Here is a 16,452-nt window from a genome sequence, read left to right as displayed (position 1 = left end):
TTTTAAAATGTTTTCAGAAGTATATTTTAACGCTCTGTTTAGCTGTAATAACTAGCGAGTGTGAACAGGAAGTGGGTGCTATACTGCTTCCTGCACAGTCAAAAGGGAGGCTGAAAAAAAAGAGATCAAATAGTAAATCCAAAAAGTGCTGATTAAATAAAAAACAAGATTATATTACTGCGCTGCATATTCCTTGCTTCAAATGTTTTCAGAAACGTGTATTAGCTTACAGTTTAACTCTGGTACGAAATCCAGCCAGCCACCATTGTTTCACACAGACCACTCCACGTTACATCACCCACCAGCAGGAGCATTTATTGGTCTGGTGTGGCGCACTGCATTCTGGTAGTTGTAGGTTTTCTACCTTTTTAGCAAACACGTCCTTTTTCTCTGTTTTCTCAGGTCATCTAGCACCAATTTCAACAGTATTTGCAAACTTGCTTTCCTTTCTCCCACAGAGACTGCCTAGTTTATCTGAGGATCCTCTTTATATCTGTGAAATACTTCTTTAAATAGAGTTTTGAGATGCTTTGAACAACACAGTTAAGGTTCATTCACCTCTATTATATTGAGGAGGTGGAAGAATTCTCAAATGGCAGAGATACAAAACAAAAACTATCTGCATGGAGGATAGTTTCCTGCAGTGAGGAGGAAGAAAAAAAACAAAGGTATTATTCTATAAATAAAATTGAAAAGCTTACAGTGCAAGTACTTGCAGTGTGTACTTTAGAGGAAATATAGCCTAAACAGGCTGGACATGGCCTTTAGTAAGGACAACAGGTTCAGGGCCTTAAAGGGACGGGACAGTGTCTGTACCCCTGCAGGCCAGTACTACAGAGCGAAGCATTAATATCCCAATGAACTTAGTGGCTTTGTTACTATTTTAAACATATACAGACTCGCGAGGGATTAGATGTATTCCCATCTGGCCGCTCCATTATTCTCCCATTGGTTAACTCCATTAAAAGATTTCATGCATGACAAATGGAGATGGGAGGCAGAAAGAGATGCTGGTGCTGAAGGTGTTTGGAGGGGCAGTAATGGCTGGGACTGAAAGAAAGAAGAATGAGGGATCAGGAGAATGGAGATGGGGGGGAGCTGAATCATCTATAATTGAGGGGAATCTGGCTGCTGCTGAAAGGACAATGGCCAGCTTTTATCCTGCCAGCGTCGGTGATTTTCTTTTTTTTTTTTTTTCGGTGGTCCAGATAACTCTGGGGTTCAGCTGAAGAAGTGAAAGTTTTTCTGCAGTGGAAACTTTTCGTCCCTCAGCTTTTCTCCCAAAACAAGCCGCCCTGTGGTGACATTTCAAGTAGATCACAAGAGTTATCTTTTTTCTGGGGCAGTTCTTGTGACATTAACAGCCTCAAAAATAGCACACTCCCTGTTTTGGTGGCTGTGATTTAACTGTACAAACATGGAGGAAACCAAATTTTGAGAGGCTTCAGAGCTACTCTACCTTGTTTATTAGTGAGTTTAGTTGTTGTAGTGACATGGATTCACAGCAGACTAAAGAGTGTGTGTGTGTGTGTGTGTGTGTGTGTGTGTGCGTTTGCACTGTGTAGAAGTTGTAACAAAGAGCCACTCAGCAGGTCTGAGAGACTGCAGAGTCACACTCATCTGCGACCTCAGCTCTGAGACATTCAGATAAGAGCTGATTGTTTGTCTTGTCTATTTATTCAGCCAGAGAAAAGAGAAAACACTGCTGGATACGACAAAACAAAGCATCAACACCAAGAAGGTCAACAGTACAAGATTTGTGGTGCCCAAATTGAACAATATTTCCTCAAGCCAGCTGATAACAAATGGTAAAGTTCTGTTAGATATTGTTTTCATCGAGGCCAGGGGACCAGTTTTCTCAGTGTTAATGCTGGACTGAGCTTCACAGAAACAGGCATGAAACAGGGGGTCAGAGGTCAGCTTGATCAGTAATATTTCCTTAACCACCCTCCATTTTTTCACTTACTGTAATGTGTCTTCTACGTTGATGGGTTTGAATGCTGAAATACTGTCGCTCTACTCTGAATTAAATCATTTTAAAATGATTCTGTCTGAAGTGTAAAACAGGACATTTGATGCCTTTCAACTGCAAATTTGCTTAAAGATGTTTTCATAGAAACAACTGCACTGCACCATGCCTGAGCTTTCATATGAGTAGCAATGAGCCATGAGCTGGAATCGAACCCGCAGCCGTTGCGACAAGGACACTGCCCTTATACATGGGGCGCCCACTCCATCCACTGAGCCACCATGCGCCCCCACTTATTTTGTTTTTTTAAATATTATTTTTTTGTCATTTTTGATATGACGGTAGTAGACTGACAGGAAAGGTGGTAGAGAGACGTGATGACATGCAACAAAAGGACTCAGGCTGGAATCGAACCTGTGCCGCTGCAAAGGACTCAGCTTATGTGGGGCACACACACTCAGGTGAGCTTGAGGTCACCCCAAGCTGAATACACTTATGTCAGTGGCATTTTAGTTCCGCTGATGTGTAGAAAGTGGCACCACAGAGGGGCTGTCATCAACAGGGAGAGGTGCAGCAGCGAGGTGAAGCTTTGCTTCTGGCCGGAGAAGAAGCTGCTGTTGTCAGGCACAGAGCTCTCTGCCTCTCACTGCAGCACCGACTGCAGGTTGATGGGGGTAGTGAAGCTGGATTTGGGTCCTTGGCAGGCTGCGCTTCTGCCGGTTATAAAGGATGCAGTATTAAATTGTAGTTGTGTTAAATAGCAGTTTGAACACCTGACCGTACCGCAGTACACCTGAACCATACTGGAGACCCCCTTGTCAAGTACGGCATACAGTGTTCAAACTACTCAAATCAACTGGACTTAAGGGTCAAGTACACTTAGATCTGGCTCTGGGTTGCTGATGTGAAAACCTTCTTTGTGTGTCATATTTTGATGAATATTCACACTTCAGATCAGATTAGGGCTCAGTTTGCCTGCTGCAGCTGATGTGGAACTTTCTGTTGAAGTCCTATTTTCAAACTCTGATGGCAATTTGAATGCCCCTGGGAGAGGTTTTTCTGTAGGCTTACCAAAAAGGTAGCTTTTCCCTTGTTCCCCAGTTAAAAAGCCTATAGAATTTTTTTATTGGATTTTGGATCATAGCAGAAAATAAGATCTGTGGCAAGCAAACGTTCATGATACTTACACCTTTTGTTTAACAAAGTCATCTCTACAAATAGACACCACTTTCAGGATTCTAAGGCCTAAATGTAATCGCCAGAAGTAAAAAGCTAAGGTTACACTAAAACGAAACAAATAAAATGAATAACACTGCAGTCACATCGCATTCACAACAAGAGTGCCTTTTTCAAGGCACAGAAAAGCTTCAAAGTTCACAAGTGGGGTATTTACTGACATATTTAATATTGCAGAACAAAACATGAAAGTCTCTAAAGCTTGTGCTAACCACAGACTTTGTTTAAGGCATCTAACATAAAATACATCTAAAAAGCCCACTTTCTTTGACTGTTGACAAAGCCATTTGCAACTTAAAAAAAAACTGAAAGGTTCCAGACTAACTTGTTTCACACGTGTTGTATGTTGATATTGGAATTTCTGCCAGTTGTACACATGTGCAAAATGGATTTCTTGCTCGAAGTTTTGCCGTAGGATGTAGCAACATGTCCAGTACACAAACACCAGTGTTGTGTACTTGTGCGAGTATATGGATTAAAATAGAAAATTATCAATCAAGGAATTTGTAAAATGCAGAGGCTACGAAGTTGTAAAACATTTTATGCCTTCAATGTGAAATTCAGAGTGAAGCTGCACATATATAGGTCAGAGGTCAGGGTCAGCAAGCAGAGGAGTTACATCCTGTTACCATGGCAACCAGAGATCTGTTTGCCTGTTGGGTAATACATGCAACACAGGGACACATGGTAATGCATACAAACATGCTAAATCAATTAATCAAGCACACACACAGACACACACAGAAACATCACCTGGATGGAGCTGCAAGGTCGGACACAAGCAGGCTCCGCTGGTTTCTAGAAAACACAGCCATCATTGATTTTGTGTCAGGCAGTAAACTCAAAGCTGTTGCTGTGGTTATTATCACATCTTCGGACTCACTGCTGCACATTGTAAAACACCGTACTGCTGACTGCCTGAACCTGTATAATACAGAAATAATAACCAATCAAAGCTGTGATAAAGTGTGACTACAGAAGGTTATTGTAAGTATGAACTGCAGCCAAGTATTGATGGCAGCTCCTGTGTGGCTATAATGTCAGCTTAGAGTTCCATTAAGGCTTTTATATACCAAATTTTGAGTGCTGTCCAAAGCTTTACACAAACCCTGGTTCAAGATCACTAACATGCAGATTGGTGTGTTAAGTAACAACTGTTATTCCTGACTCAAAGGTCCAGTGTATAGAGTTTAGGGGGATATGATGGCAAAAATTCAATATGATATAGTCAGTATCTTTTTTTTGGTTTATAGTCACGTGAAAATAAGAATTGTTGTGCTTTTGTTGCTATAGAATGAGCTGTTCATAACTACACAGGGGGCGGGTGCTTGTCCATGGAGCCTGCCATGTTGCCCCGTGATGTATCTTAAGTAGTCCAGAATGGAAAAACCAAACACTGGCTCTAGATAGGGCCATTCATGCTTTCAAATCAGCCACTGTAGTTAGCAGTCTTTCACAAAGAGAGCATCAGAAAACACTGATTTTTTTTCACGTCAAAGTGCTTTATCCAGTGTTTTTAGTGGTTTAATTGAACAGGTTTGTTTGTTTTAGAGAGAAGTAGACCTCTGTGGATAATTCAACTCCCGGTAAAAACCTCTGGAACATCTGAATCTTAAGTTAACAGATAAAAGCTAGTGGCCTGTCTGCAGGTGAAACAGAGAAGAGACCTCTGCAGATAATTTGAACAATGAGCACTGAAGAAGCACTAGAAGTATCGTCTGGTTACAGTTTGCAATCCTCACTGCTACCTGCCACAAAATCCCCCTAAATCTTACACAGTATTCCTTTAATGTTATTGAATATAACATTAAAAAAAGGTTCTAGCTACAAAATGTGAAAAAGTTGGAAGGTAGAATAAGAGGAGAAAAGTAATCTAATAATACTGGAAGTAAACTTACAGTTAAATATGTAAACCTTACATCATGATAAACTGATGAACCTACAGAAAGTGTGGGTTTATACACTGCTGGAGGGAAGCTGCAGTATTTTGTCTTGTTTTATTTTCCTCCTCATTATCAGTAGGTTTTGCATCACATTCAGCTGGTCAGGAACAGCCCTGGTCAGTGACCATCTACAGTGTTGCAGAGCTGTATCTGTGCAGCCTAGAGCTTTGCAGAGCACATATTCTGCCTCTGATATGTGGATGGCAGCAGGGGATCTGCATGCAGTAAAGCTGCAGCTTTCAGGCTTATTTGCAGAGCTCAGAGATAAGATGGAGAAGGAGATGGTGAAGTTCAGTGAGATAAAAATAAGGAATAAACAGAGCAATACAGGGAGCATTATGGAGCCGACAAGTGCCAACATGCAAAGCATTTTTATGCTGAAAATAATGTTTATGGAAGATATTTATTTTTTAGTAGATACTTCACTTTTAGTATTGACAACCTTAAACAAAGCCCTGTTAATGTCATGTCTTGTATAACTAATAAATTTGATAAATGCTAATTACTTAAATATGGTATAACAGGCAACTAAACATTTATTTTAAAAGTCCCCAAAACCCATTTAATTTTATCCATCACTATGTCACTGACTGTTTCTAGGAATAATATGCCCTCATATTGGCCCATAATTACTGGCAGTTAAAAGAAAGATTATATGTCAGACTGTTTCTTGGACGGGAGCAGTTTTCAGGCAACCGGAGGAGAATCTAGGAAGTTACTAATCCCAGCCCAGAAATAGTTTGGCCCCATAAAACTGCAAGTCATTTTTATGCTTATATTTTTGTTAAACAAACAAACCTTAGATGTGCTGCTAGGCTGATGTTTAAACTGTTGGCGAGAGCCAAGCTAGCTGTGTCCCCTTCTTTCTGCTAAGCTAAGCTAAGCTAAATGGCTGCTAGCTGAAGCTGCATATGTATAAAAGAGATATTATTTTTTTATCAAATGCCCAGCTAAAGAGCAAATAGGCATAGTTCCCAAAATGTCAAACTATTATTTTAACCGAAGGTGCTGTGATTAAGAGTGCCTATAATAAAACCAGTGAACAAATAAGTAAATAAGTCAGAATAGATCACTTAATAATGGATAAAAGGTTGAAATTGTCCAGCCATTGCGAGGCTTATTGATAGCAATATGAATTGAAACTTTTCTGTGGGGGGGGGTAATTATATTTGTTAAGAAAATTGTTGTAACAGCAACCATCTTTTAGACAGTTAATAGTATTAGATAACATTCAGTTTGAAACCAGTTCAAAAAAACTCATTTGGAACATGACATATGGTGTTGACAGGCTCATCTTGCAGGGCTGTGGCCTTAGAAAAGGTCAGGACCACTGAGCCACACAGTAAAGGTAAATGAATGTCAAAAAGAGTCGAATAAATGACATCTCTGCACATAAATTATCTTAACAACAGTGTAAACACAGCAGGAGTCAGGAGCTCTTCCCCTCCTCTGACACGTAACAGCTGTCATTTGTTTGTGCCTGCTGATTGGAGCTTTTTTTTTCTTCTGCTATCTCCTCCCATATACATATCTATGCAGAGGCAGAGAGGCAAACAGAAATGCCAGTCATCAATATTTTAAACCACAGACTTGGTACTAAAACTAGCGGAAAGAGTGTGTGTGTGTGTGTGTGTGTGTGTGTGTGTGTGTGTGTTGTTCAGTCAGGAGCTCAAGTGCTTCAAGAGAAACATGTTCAGTCTGATGCATGGACACATGAATAAATAAATCAGGTGTGTGAAACACACAGTGTAGAAACAGGAGCTTTTCTTAAGCTAAGGGAGCAAATGGACGGATGCTGAGATAAATAAGTAAACAGTGTAGATGTACTTAAGACAAACAGTGGTGCAGAGACGTCATGACGAAAGCTCTCAGGAAAGCTGTTGAAAATTTAAAGCATCAGGGATTACCATCGATTACAAAGCAAGCCTCCTCCTGAAAAGTTTTAAAGTTGCTGCTCTTGGGGATTGAGGGCTTGTTAAAATACGACACACACATGCATTTTTATTTTCATGTTCATGTGGATTTTTATTTAGGGTTCAACAGTCTTTTAATACTGATTCACATTGTTGGTTAACAGAGAAACATAAATGTATTCAATCTGCATCTTTATTCTGTCTTGATTGTCGTTGCTTAACTCTCACTGCTCACTTCCCAATGATTACATGTCACTCAAGCAAATTACAGGACTGTGACATCTTCTTCCTCTTGAAACAGTTAGTTTTCTTTGTTCAGCCTTCAGTTTCAGTTACTGCTTCTGCTGAGGACACCCTTTTTCTTTTGTTCACTCCAAACAAACCAGAAACGTGAAATGAGCCTGTGCAGAAACGATCAAACAAAGTGAAAAGCAGGAAATGGTGAAGCTTTTATGAGCACAGGATAGATAAATGCATGGCCAAATTAATGGCATTGTGTTAATTATCTAATAAGTATTTCTTCTATTTCTCCTCATCTGCCCCTTTCCTCTCCCTCTTCGTGATGCATCATGGGACACGTTCATCTCCCAGCTCTCCCAGGTGCGTGAAAACACACACTTCGCCTCACAATCAAAAAGCAACACATAAGCCAACCATCTTCTTTTGTCTAAGGGAGTGCGGTGTTTGTAGTCATGCGCCTCAGCATTGCACCGACTATCGTGCTCAATAATTCATCTGGAGTCTGATCAAAGTTGACTTCAGAGCAAATTTAGCTTCAAAGCACAGCTGGTGTTTGCTACAAAACAGTAAAAGCTTTGTTAACGACAGCAACTGCAACACAAAATTTAATCTGTATGTCCAATTGAAGATGCACAGAATAAGGCAACGTGCAGCCTGTTCATCTGAATTGGAATGAAATTGAGAGGATCCAGACTGCACTTCCCTTGAGAACAGACAGAATTGTCCTTTAAAAGTGAAAATTCCTTTGAACTCTGCCTAATTAGTTATTGGTCGCAGGCTTGTGCTCCAGTGTCTCTGCCTTGTTTCCACTCAGCCTGTTAGCGAACAACATACGGAAAAACTGCTGTAAATTTGTAATACCATTTATGACTTAAACATGATCCACAGCTTGAATTATTCAGAGATACGCACAGCCGATCCGTTGGCTGGAGTTGTCTTAGCTTTGATTTTTCCCGTTCTCGGGCTTCTTCCTCTGGACACGGTGCCCATCCACATGAGTCGGTTGTGTTTTATTCCATATCCATTAGGTCAGACAGAGAGCCGCTCAGCTATAGATAATAAACAGCGTCCTCGGGGGAATACACTTGGGCTTGCTCAAATTAATAATACAGGATTTTTCTCCAATAAGTGCAGGGTTGCAATGCTGCAGTAAAGGGACTTGGTCGTCGACAGGTTCAGGTTTAGGTTACCACACAGAGAGAAGAAGAAAGAAGGCGACAGGGTAAAGAAATATGCTCAAGCTAATTCATCTGTATGCTTTTAAAAAGGAGACCTCCTTTCAGTGTTTTCTTTCAGTTTTATAGCCCACAGCCTCAAACTGAGGAAAATGGTTCACAAAACTGTGTGAAAGGAAGCTTGAACCCATTTCTGGGCAGCAGGGAAGGAAAATATCAAAGCAGATTGGTCAGACTTGACTGTGCCAGGCTGGAGTCAAGCCATCTGCATGCTGTAATGTCATATTCAAAGTCTCCTTTTGACATGAGAGGATGATAAATGGCTCTTCTCATTTAACCTTTATTTTATACTGTAGGCCCCTGTTAATGAGGTGAGAAGACTCCTGACTTCTGTGTTGCAGATATAGCTGTTAACTTCATCTACAAATATCCCGTGACCACATTTGTTCACAACTAACTTCAGGTCCAGCTGCAAGAATGAGGCTGCAAACAAGGAACCAGTTGAATCTTCATGTTGCATGATGGCTGCAGATCCGCTCATTGATCAAACAAAGGGTCACTGGTGCAATATGTGATATATAAGTGTAAGACACCAACTGTTTAATTACTCTTGTATTTCTGTATCCAGCACTGCTAGTAAGCTTTTTCCAGATGTGCAGTATATATCTCAACGGACATACACATTACAGCAGGATTACCAGCAAGTGTGTGTTTTTCCACACACAAACAGCAGATAAAGTCCTGGAGCGAGAAGCTCTACTTCAGTCATTTTCTGTTCAGTCAGTGTCCAATCAGATCTCTGAGGCTGGATGAAGAAAACCCAGCTGGGCTCCACACATGGCTGCTCACTCTGCGTGGAGCCTGTTTACAGGAGCCCAGATGGGACATATCAGGCATTGACAGGCTGGGCCCTGTCCTGTCCCACTGCTGTGTCTCGTCCGTTTTGTTCTGATGACAGGTCTGGATATGGAGACAGTAATGGAGCTGTCACCAGCTCAGACCTGAACCTCTGAGCCTAAATCTAATAAATTGTGCTTAATCTTGTATCAACAGTCCACAGTCAATAATCTTTGTTTATGCTTATGTTAAAATATTGGAACATTTAATGTAATTTAGACAGTGGTAGGAGAGGGCCTCTGATCTTTTACTTAAATGAAAGCAGTAGTACCACAGTGTAGAAATAAGCTGTTACAAGTATAAAAGTGCAAAAGCATTATCATCAAAACATACTTTAAATACCAAAATAAAAGCACTTATGTGGGATGATTGCAGCTAGTAAATGTTGGGCTAATTTGAATGTGTGTGTGTGTGTGTGTGTGTGTGTGTGTGTGTGTGTATATAATATACACACACACACACACACACACACACACACACACACACATTTTGTTTGATATACTGCTGGGTAGCTTTGTAATTTCTCCCTTGGGATCAGTAATAATAAGGTGTTGATTATATTTTATATACATCTAAATCAGATAAATGTTGTAGATACAATAATAATAATGTACAATAATTCCATATGAAATGTTCTGTAATGCAGTAGAAGCACAAAGTAGAAAAAAATGGACAGGCTAGAAGTCAAGTACAAATATCTCAAAATTTTTATGTAACCTCTACACTGAGTGTGCACGGCACCAGTTCAGCTCCATGAAGTAGTATTTGAGTTAATATACGTTTTAAATTTCCACAACTGCATTTAATACGCCCACTCTAAGTAAAATAATGTAGTGCAAACTGCAGTTATACTCTTTTAAGTGCTCTTGTGCTCTAAATAGGCTCTTTCTATTAGAGGACTCTGGTCTGCTGATAGAAGTGCTGGGTAGTTGATTAAGATTAATACGATCAATACCATAATCCCAAACATCTCAAAGAAACATCAATTTTTTCTCTAGTTTTTAACACTTATGCTAAAGGTGTCGTACAGAATGAAACTAATGCTATGTTAACATAGCTGCTACTGATTTAATTTCGACTTAATAACAGAGATCATGTCCTGTTTGTGTTGTCATCCCTGTTGTTTTAGGAGTTGTCGGAGGAGCGTCACTCTCCGCCGCTGCTCACAGTCAACGGGCCAGGCGAGGAAAAGCTGTTTCGCAGCAAGAGCACCGAAGTGCAGCTGACAGCCGAGAAGGAGAGGGTCAAAAAGATGCTGTCTGAAGGGTAATGACAGTGTTTTTCCTCTTCATGTCTTAAATTACTGAACAACAAAACATGATAAACCCGTCCTGTATTTTATATCCATATGCAAGACGTTTTTATTTTCATTGTAGTTTTCCATTTTTTTTAGTTAAAATTTACATTTCACATTTGTATTAATTTATATTAACATTTTGCATCCCATAAGCCGTTTGTGACGCCCCATTTTGCAACGTTATAAGTTTAGTGCAAGATGTAATCTGTGACATGGATCTTACTAAATTTGGGTAAGACATTAAATTTGATGCACGCAGACTGTGCAATGACATCTCCTACTGAATGGCATTCTACGACCTATCGATCGACGTCAAACTGTAAAAAAAAACAAATCGAGCCCTCACTATAGTGGCATTTATGTGTTGAAAAAGGTCTGAAGAAGAGGAGGAGGAGGAGGAGGAGACGTGGTCATGGCTGGGGGAAAGAGGTGGACTTTGCATGCAACTTTTGCAACAAAAGCTCAAAGTCAGTGTTTATTAGCATCTGCTAGCATTGAGCAATGTCATGCTGGTCAGTGTTATTTCATGCTGCATTTCTTTTGGTTTGTTGGCACACGTAGGTCATAACAGCAGTCACACTGTGAAATTCTCATCCCAGATTTCTGACACTGTCAGAATTGTATTCCAGGCTGTCTTTGATCGCAAGACCGTGACAACGGCCATCCTTAAACCTCTCTCACTGTGCAACGAAGGACAACCATTTAAGGACCGCAACCAAAGATATCGCCACGCTCTGTCACAATGGTTATCTTTTGTCCGGGACAGCCCAAAATTGCACAGTGTATACCAGGCTTAAGACACTTTTAAAATAATCAAATCCATGTGATTTATTCACATTAGACAAGCAAACAAGGAAATAAAATAACAGGCTGAGATGGAACAAAATCAGCAGTCCCACCACCACCTCTTCTCTCTGCTGCTGTCCCTAGAGCTTTTAAGCACCTCCTGCTCAGGCCAGGTGTACATCGCCAAGCGGACCCTCTTGTTAGGTAATGCAGTACACCTGGGCAGAGCTGCAGGAGACTAAAAAGGGAGAACAGCACAGGAGAACATACAGACATAGCAAGTAGAAAGTAGCATAAAATGGAAATACTCAAGTAATGTCAGACTTTTACCATAGAGTACTTGAGTAAATGTATAGTTACTTTATACCACTGCCTTTTAGTTTTGCAGTAGCTGCAATGATCAGAGTTTGTGGTCAGACTCTCTTTATTACCAGCACGTTAAAGCAATAGTTCGAGATTTTCAGTCACAGCATTACGCTGCTCCACAGCAGTATAATGCTGAGCTTTGAGGTGCCAGCTGTGTCATTTTCTGCAAACAGGGTGTGCACCAACTGCCATCTACTACATGTAATCCACTGACTATAGATAAGTATCTCATACAGCCACACCTCAAAAATCGCAAAGTATCCCTTTAACAGACTTTTCAAATTTTATTTCATTCAACATGCTGCACATTCATCCATACTGCTGGTATGCAGTCATACTTCAAACGTTCCATTCCACTCCGATCAATATAATAAATTTATTATTATACAGTAAGGCTGATCTTAGCCTCTTTTCCCTCTCAGAAGGAGCACAAACTTTTTGTTAACTGGTGCACTCACTACACACTGCACATGGTATGTTCAGTGGGATCTGCTCGATTCAGGACACCAAACAGGAACATTTCCCTCACAAGGACCGTTGTTTATGCAGCTCACTGATGTTATGTATAATGTTCTTTTGGCTCAATGTAAAATTTGCTTTTAATAAGTAGTGTAGTAGAAAAAAACATTTTTTTTATCACAGCCATAATGCTATAATAAATTTTCCATGAGTACGTTCATCAGATAAGCTACTTACATTTTATGTAGGATACTTATTTAACAGTGTTGGGCAGAGAGATAAGAACAAGAGAAACAGAGAGAGGGACATTATGCAGTGAAATTTTATGCTTGGAGTTTCTATGTATAAAAAAATATTTGGCTTGCAGCAACACAAACACATAAAAATAATAACTATAACAACAATACACAAACAAAGAGAGACATAGCACACATATTAATATAAAACAACAGACAAGGCAGCAGATGTGAGTGTGTGGGAGTACTGGAATGGAAATGTTATCCGTTAGAGTTTAGAAAGTTTACTACGAAGGTTGTAATCCCATCTCTAACCCGCAGCTTGGTTACATGATCAGATGGAAATGCCCTGAACATTTTGTTGCCCTCACAATGATTACAAGCCATAAACTGCGAAGCAATTAAAGAGTGCCCACCCCTGTTAAAGAGTCCCAATTTGAAAATGTTTTTAAAATAATCCTTCTAATCCTAATCACAATGCTTTTTTTTTCATAATTGTTTCATTTGATTTTTGTAGTTCATGAGAAAACACCAGCAAAAACATTCAAACTTTTCTCACTTTTTTCCTGCCCATATGGCCCAGTTTGTTACCAAAATCCACTGAAAGCTGTTCACAGGTTTTTGAGATATGCCTATAACAAACAAAGCTGAAAACATGACCTCACTGGCATAGAGAACAAGTTTTAGAGAGACAACACTCTGGATTTTTTCAACAAACAACACATACTGTTATCCATCCACAGAGCTGAGCTGTTACCCACACTTCAACTGAGGAGGTTCTTTCTAAGTTGCTATTTGAAAAAGGTGACACATAATCGACAGCAGGAAATAAAAAATTTGTAAACTGGAAAGAATTGTGTCTCAGTTTGCCAACAATTCACCCTATTATCTCAAGGCTGTGACACACCAAGCCAACAGTTGGCCATCTGCCCATGTTGGGCTGACGGCGAATGTCCTCAGTGCTGGTCGCCATGGTGTGTCCCGCACCGTCAGCCTTCATTGACCCTTATAGCCTTTTTTTCTGCTGACTCAGCATGTTGAATCAGTGGCGATGGCCATCGAGCCTGACAGTGAATGGAATCATTCTGATTCTCAGCGCATGAGAAGAAAAACGGAAGTTAGAGTGAAAAATGTAAAAAACTGCTTAAGCTAGGAGGGAGGGAGGCTGAAACAAACTTGTTTTATGGGGTACAATTGTTTTTCTCAACCACTGAGCTCTTAGGAGAAACATTTCCTGGTAGGTTGTGTAGTTGTTCACTGGCACACAGAAAATATGCTTTTGTTCTTTCAACATTGCTTTGAGTTGTAAATGTGCTAACTGGCTAAGTAGTGTCATGGCATTCTTCCAGTGACTCGTTTTAAATGGGTATAACAGACAGCTGCCGTCTGCTGGTAAGGGGTATTTCCCTTCATGCCGTTGAAGAACATGTGCAGGTTGGCCTTCAGTTTGGTGTGTTCATGTGCAAATTTTGGTCGGGAATTGGCAACATGAGGGCGCAGCAGCAAGGGGCTTTCGTTGCCGCTAGTTCTCTGATGTCGGTTTGGTGTATCACGGCCTTTAAAAGGTGTTAACATGTCACTGATGTGCTTATACCTTGTTTTTGCTGCCCTCAAGTGGCAAAAACACCATTATTGCAGGTGAAAAGAGGTACAGTTAAAGGAATATTTCACCTCCAAAATGAAATGATTTCAGTTAATCACCCAGTGTTATGTTGAATTACAAAAAGTTATAAAATTTTCTATAAATTATTTAAAGGGGGCAAAGCTTTACAACAGCAAAACTATATCAAAGCATCAGTTTACAAATTTACACAACTCATGCAATATATTCCAAGTCTCATTTATGTAGTCATATCCCCAGTACTTCCCAAACACATGCATCTTTACTAAAACCTTTGTATTTTAAACACCTCTGCATAGTTTCATGCATAGATTAGTAGCGTGTCTGGTCAAATGCATGTGTTTGACCTCTGCTCAAAGCAAGGCAATAAGCAGTGTTGAAATGCTCGGACTTGCCCAGGCGCTACTTGTGTGCGGCAGAGTATGAAGAGCTGGAGAACATGCAGTGCTGGGATTCTTTAGCACCAGGAGATTTTGAGCTTTACTCATACCAAAGACTAAAAGTCAGGAAAAACAAACTAATGGCAGTGAATGAGTGCTCTTCTGAGAGAAAAAAACTCACCCAACGTGTCAGACTGGCTTTACTGATGTGTGTTAAGAAAACCTCACTTACAGTTCTTAAGAGAAATATCAGCATTGATAAATTCAAAAAGCAAAAATGACTCTCTGTGTGTGTGTGTGTGTGTGTGTGTGTGTGTGTGTGTGTGTGTGTGTGTGTGTCTGTGTGTCTGTGTCTGTGTGTCTGTGTCTGTGTCTGTCTTAAGACCAGCCAGGCCTGACTGGCACTGAATTTAGCAGCTCATAATTATTGTCATTATGGTGCCCATTATTGATCACTCAACCTTCCATCTGAGACCAGGAAGCAGAAAAACACTCATACTCGCCTGCTTTACAACCTATTATCCCAACAGTTTCATTTTATGATTGTCATAAGCCTACGCAGGCTTTTTGCCTTTTATTCCTGTTGCTATGGTGAGTGGTTTTACGGTTGCCAAGCTGTTAGTTTTGTCTTTATGGCTAAGAGTCTGTTTCTTTAACTCCATCATGTGATGGCTCTCTGGTTTATTAAATATTCCAACTGAATCCTGACCTTTACTGTCACACAGGACCTGATCCATCTGTCCCCCATTGGTTTATTTTTTCCAAAGCACTCTCTGTAATTCCCCTTAATCTTGGAAGGAAGCATCTAAAGTTATGTTGGACTTATTAGTTAATAGTGTGCAAGATTGTATGCGTGTGCAGTGTTGCATTTTAAGGTGCTTCCCAAGGACATGAATGACAAAAGACAGAAAATCTTAGGGGGGGCTATCATACTTTTTCTTATTTTCTGTCTTATGCATAACAGTACAATGTCAGATGTTCATATTACCATGGCCAAAGTTTCAAATAATAAGGTAAACACATGTAAAATTAATCCCTGTGAGCAAAAACCTCCCATTTCAGATAGTTCTAAATATTCTGTTTCCAATGTTTTTTTCTACTTTTAAGACAAGCTTACATCAGTTATAACAGATATCTTTATATGGTCATCTGCTACAAGCATGCTCCTGCAAATGTTAACATTAAAAACACTGCTACATGTAGCTGCATGCTAACATCAGGGAAACCTCTTATCTTGGATGCCACTGTTCCTGATTTCTCCTCCATTCTGGCTCATAGTCCTGCAGGAAAATGTCTGGTGGTGTTTAGATGTTTTTATTGGTAATTTTTCACAGAGGAGACTGCCGATATATGATTTGTTACAGTTATTCCCTGGTGGAAAGGATGGTGCAGAGACGCTGTGAGAGTGCAGATGGTACATTGGAGAAGTTTTGCTTGTAGGCCTTCTTCCAGGAAGCCCTTTCTGAAAGAAATTTTGTCAATTTAACAAAAACTCTGACTTTTTCTTAACCTTAACCAGGAAATCTCTTCTGTTGGAAAGCCCTCAGTGTTTCCCAAACCTCTCTAGTACCACTAGTCCTGTATGTTTTTTCCCTTGTTTTAAAGTCAGTGGGTATTTTGAATGGGTTTTTGCTTAGATGTCTCAAAATAAGGTCTGTGGTTAACACAAGCTAAAGAAATGTTCACACAAGTGGTATAATGGGGCTACAAAATGTCCTCAAACCGAGCTGCACCGAGCATGGCTTTACAGCCTTGTTGTGGTGGTAACGTTAAATTACATAACGTTGGTGTATTAGCTCTTTGTTTCTGCTGATTGCATTTAGTCATCAAAAATCCCAGAAGTGGTGTTTACTTGTGACAGTTAACTTGCTGAACAAAACGTGTAAGTATAATAAACGTTTGTTTGCCACAGTTTCTACAGTAATCTAAAGTTG

General features: G+C 40.0%; 1 protein-coding gene across 3 annotated transcripts in view; it reads left to right on the top strand.

Annotated features, from left to right (window-relative positions):
* LOC121965043 (homer protein homolog 3-like) overlaps positions 1-16,452 on the top strand; it is a 57,774-nt gene that overhangs the window by 25,929 nt on the left and 15,393 nt on the right. For 2 of the 3 annotated variants that reach the window (XM_042515226.1, XM_042515211.1), the window contains 2 exons: positions 7,653-7,661; positions 10,503-10,639. In XM_042515226.1, the coding sequence (XP_042371160.1) occupies positions 7,653-7,661; positions 10,503-10,639 (146 nt within the window). The remainder of the gene's footprint in view (positions 1-7,652; positions 7,662-10,502; positions 10,640-16,452) is intronic. The other variant, XM_042515218.1, reaches the window with a different exon arrangement.

The sequence above is a fragment of the Plectropomus leopardus genome, chromosome 3 (assembly GCF_008729295.1).
Source record: "Plectropomus leopardus isolate mb chromosome 3, YSFRI_Pleo_2.0, whole genome shotgun sequence".
NCBI classification, from domain to species: domain Eukaryota; kingdom Metazoa; phylum Chordata; class Actinopteri; order Perciformes; family Serranidae; genus Plectropomus; species Plectropomus leopardus.
The sequence above is the reverse complement of the archived record's forward strand: the minus strand, read 5'-3'. Positions and strand labels throughout refer to the sequence as shown.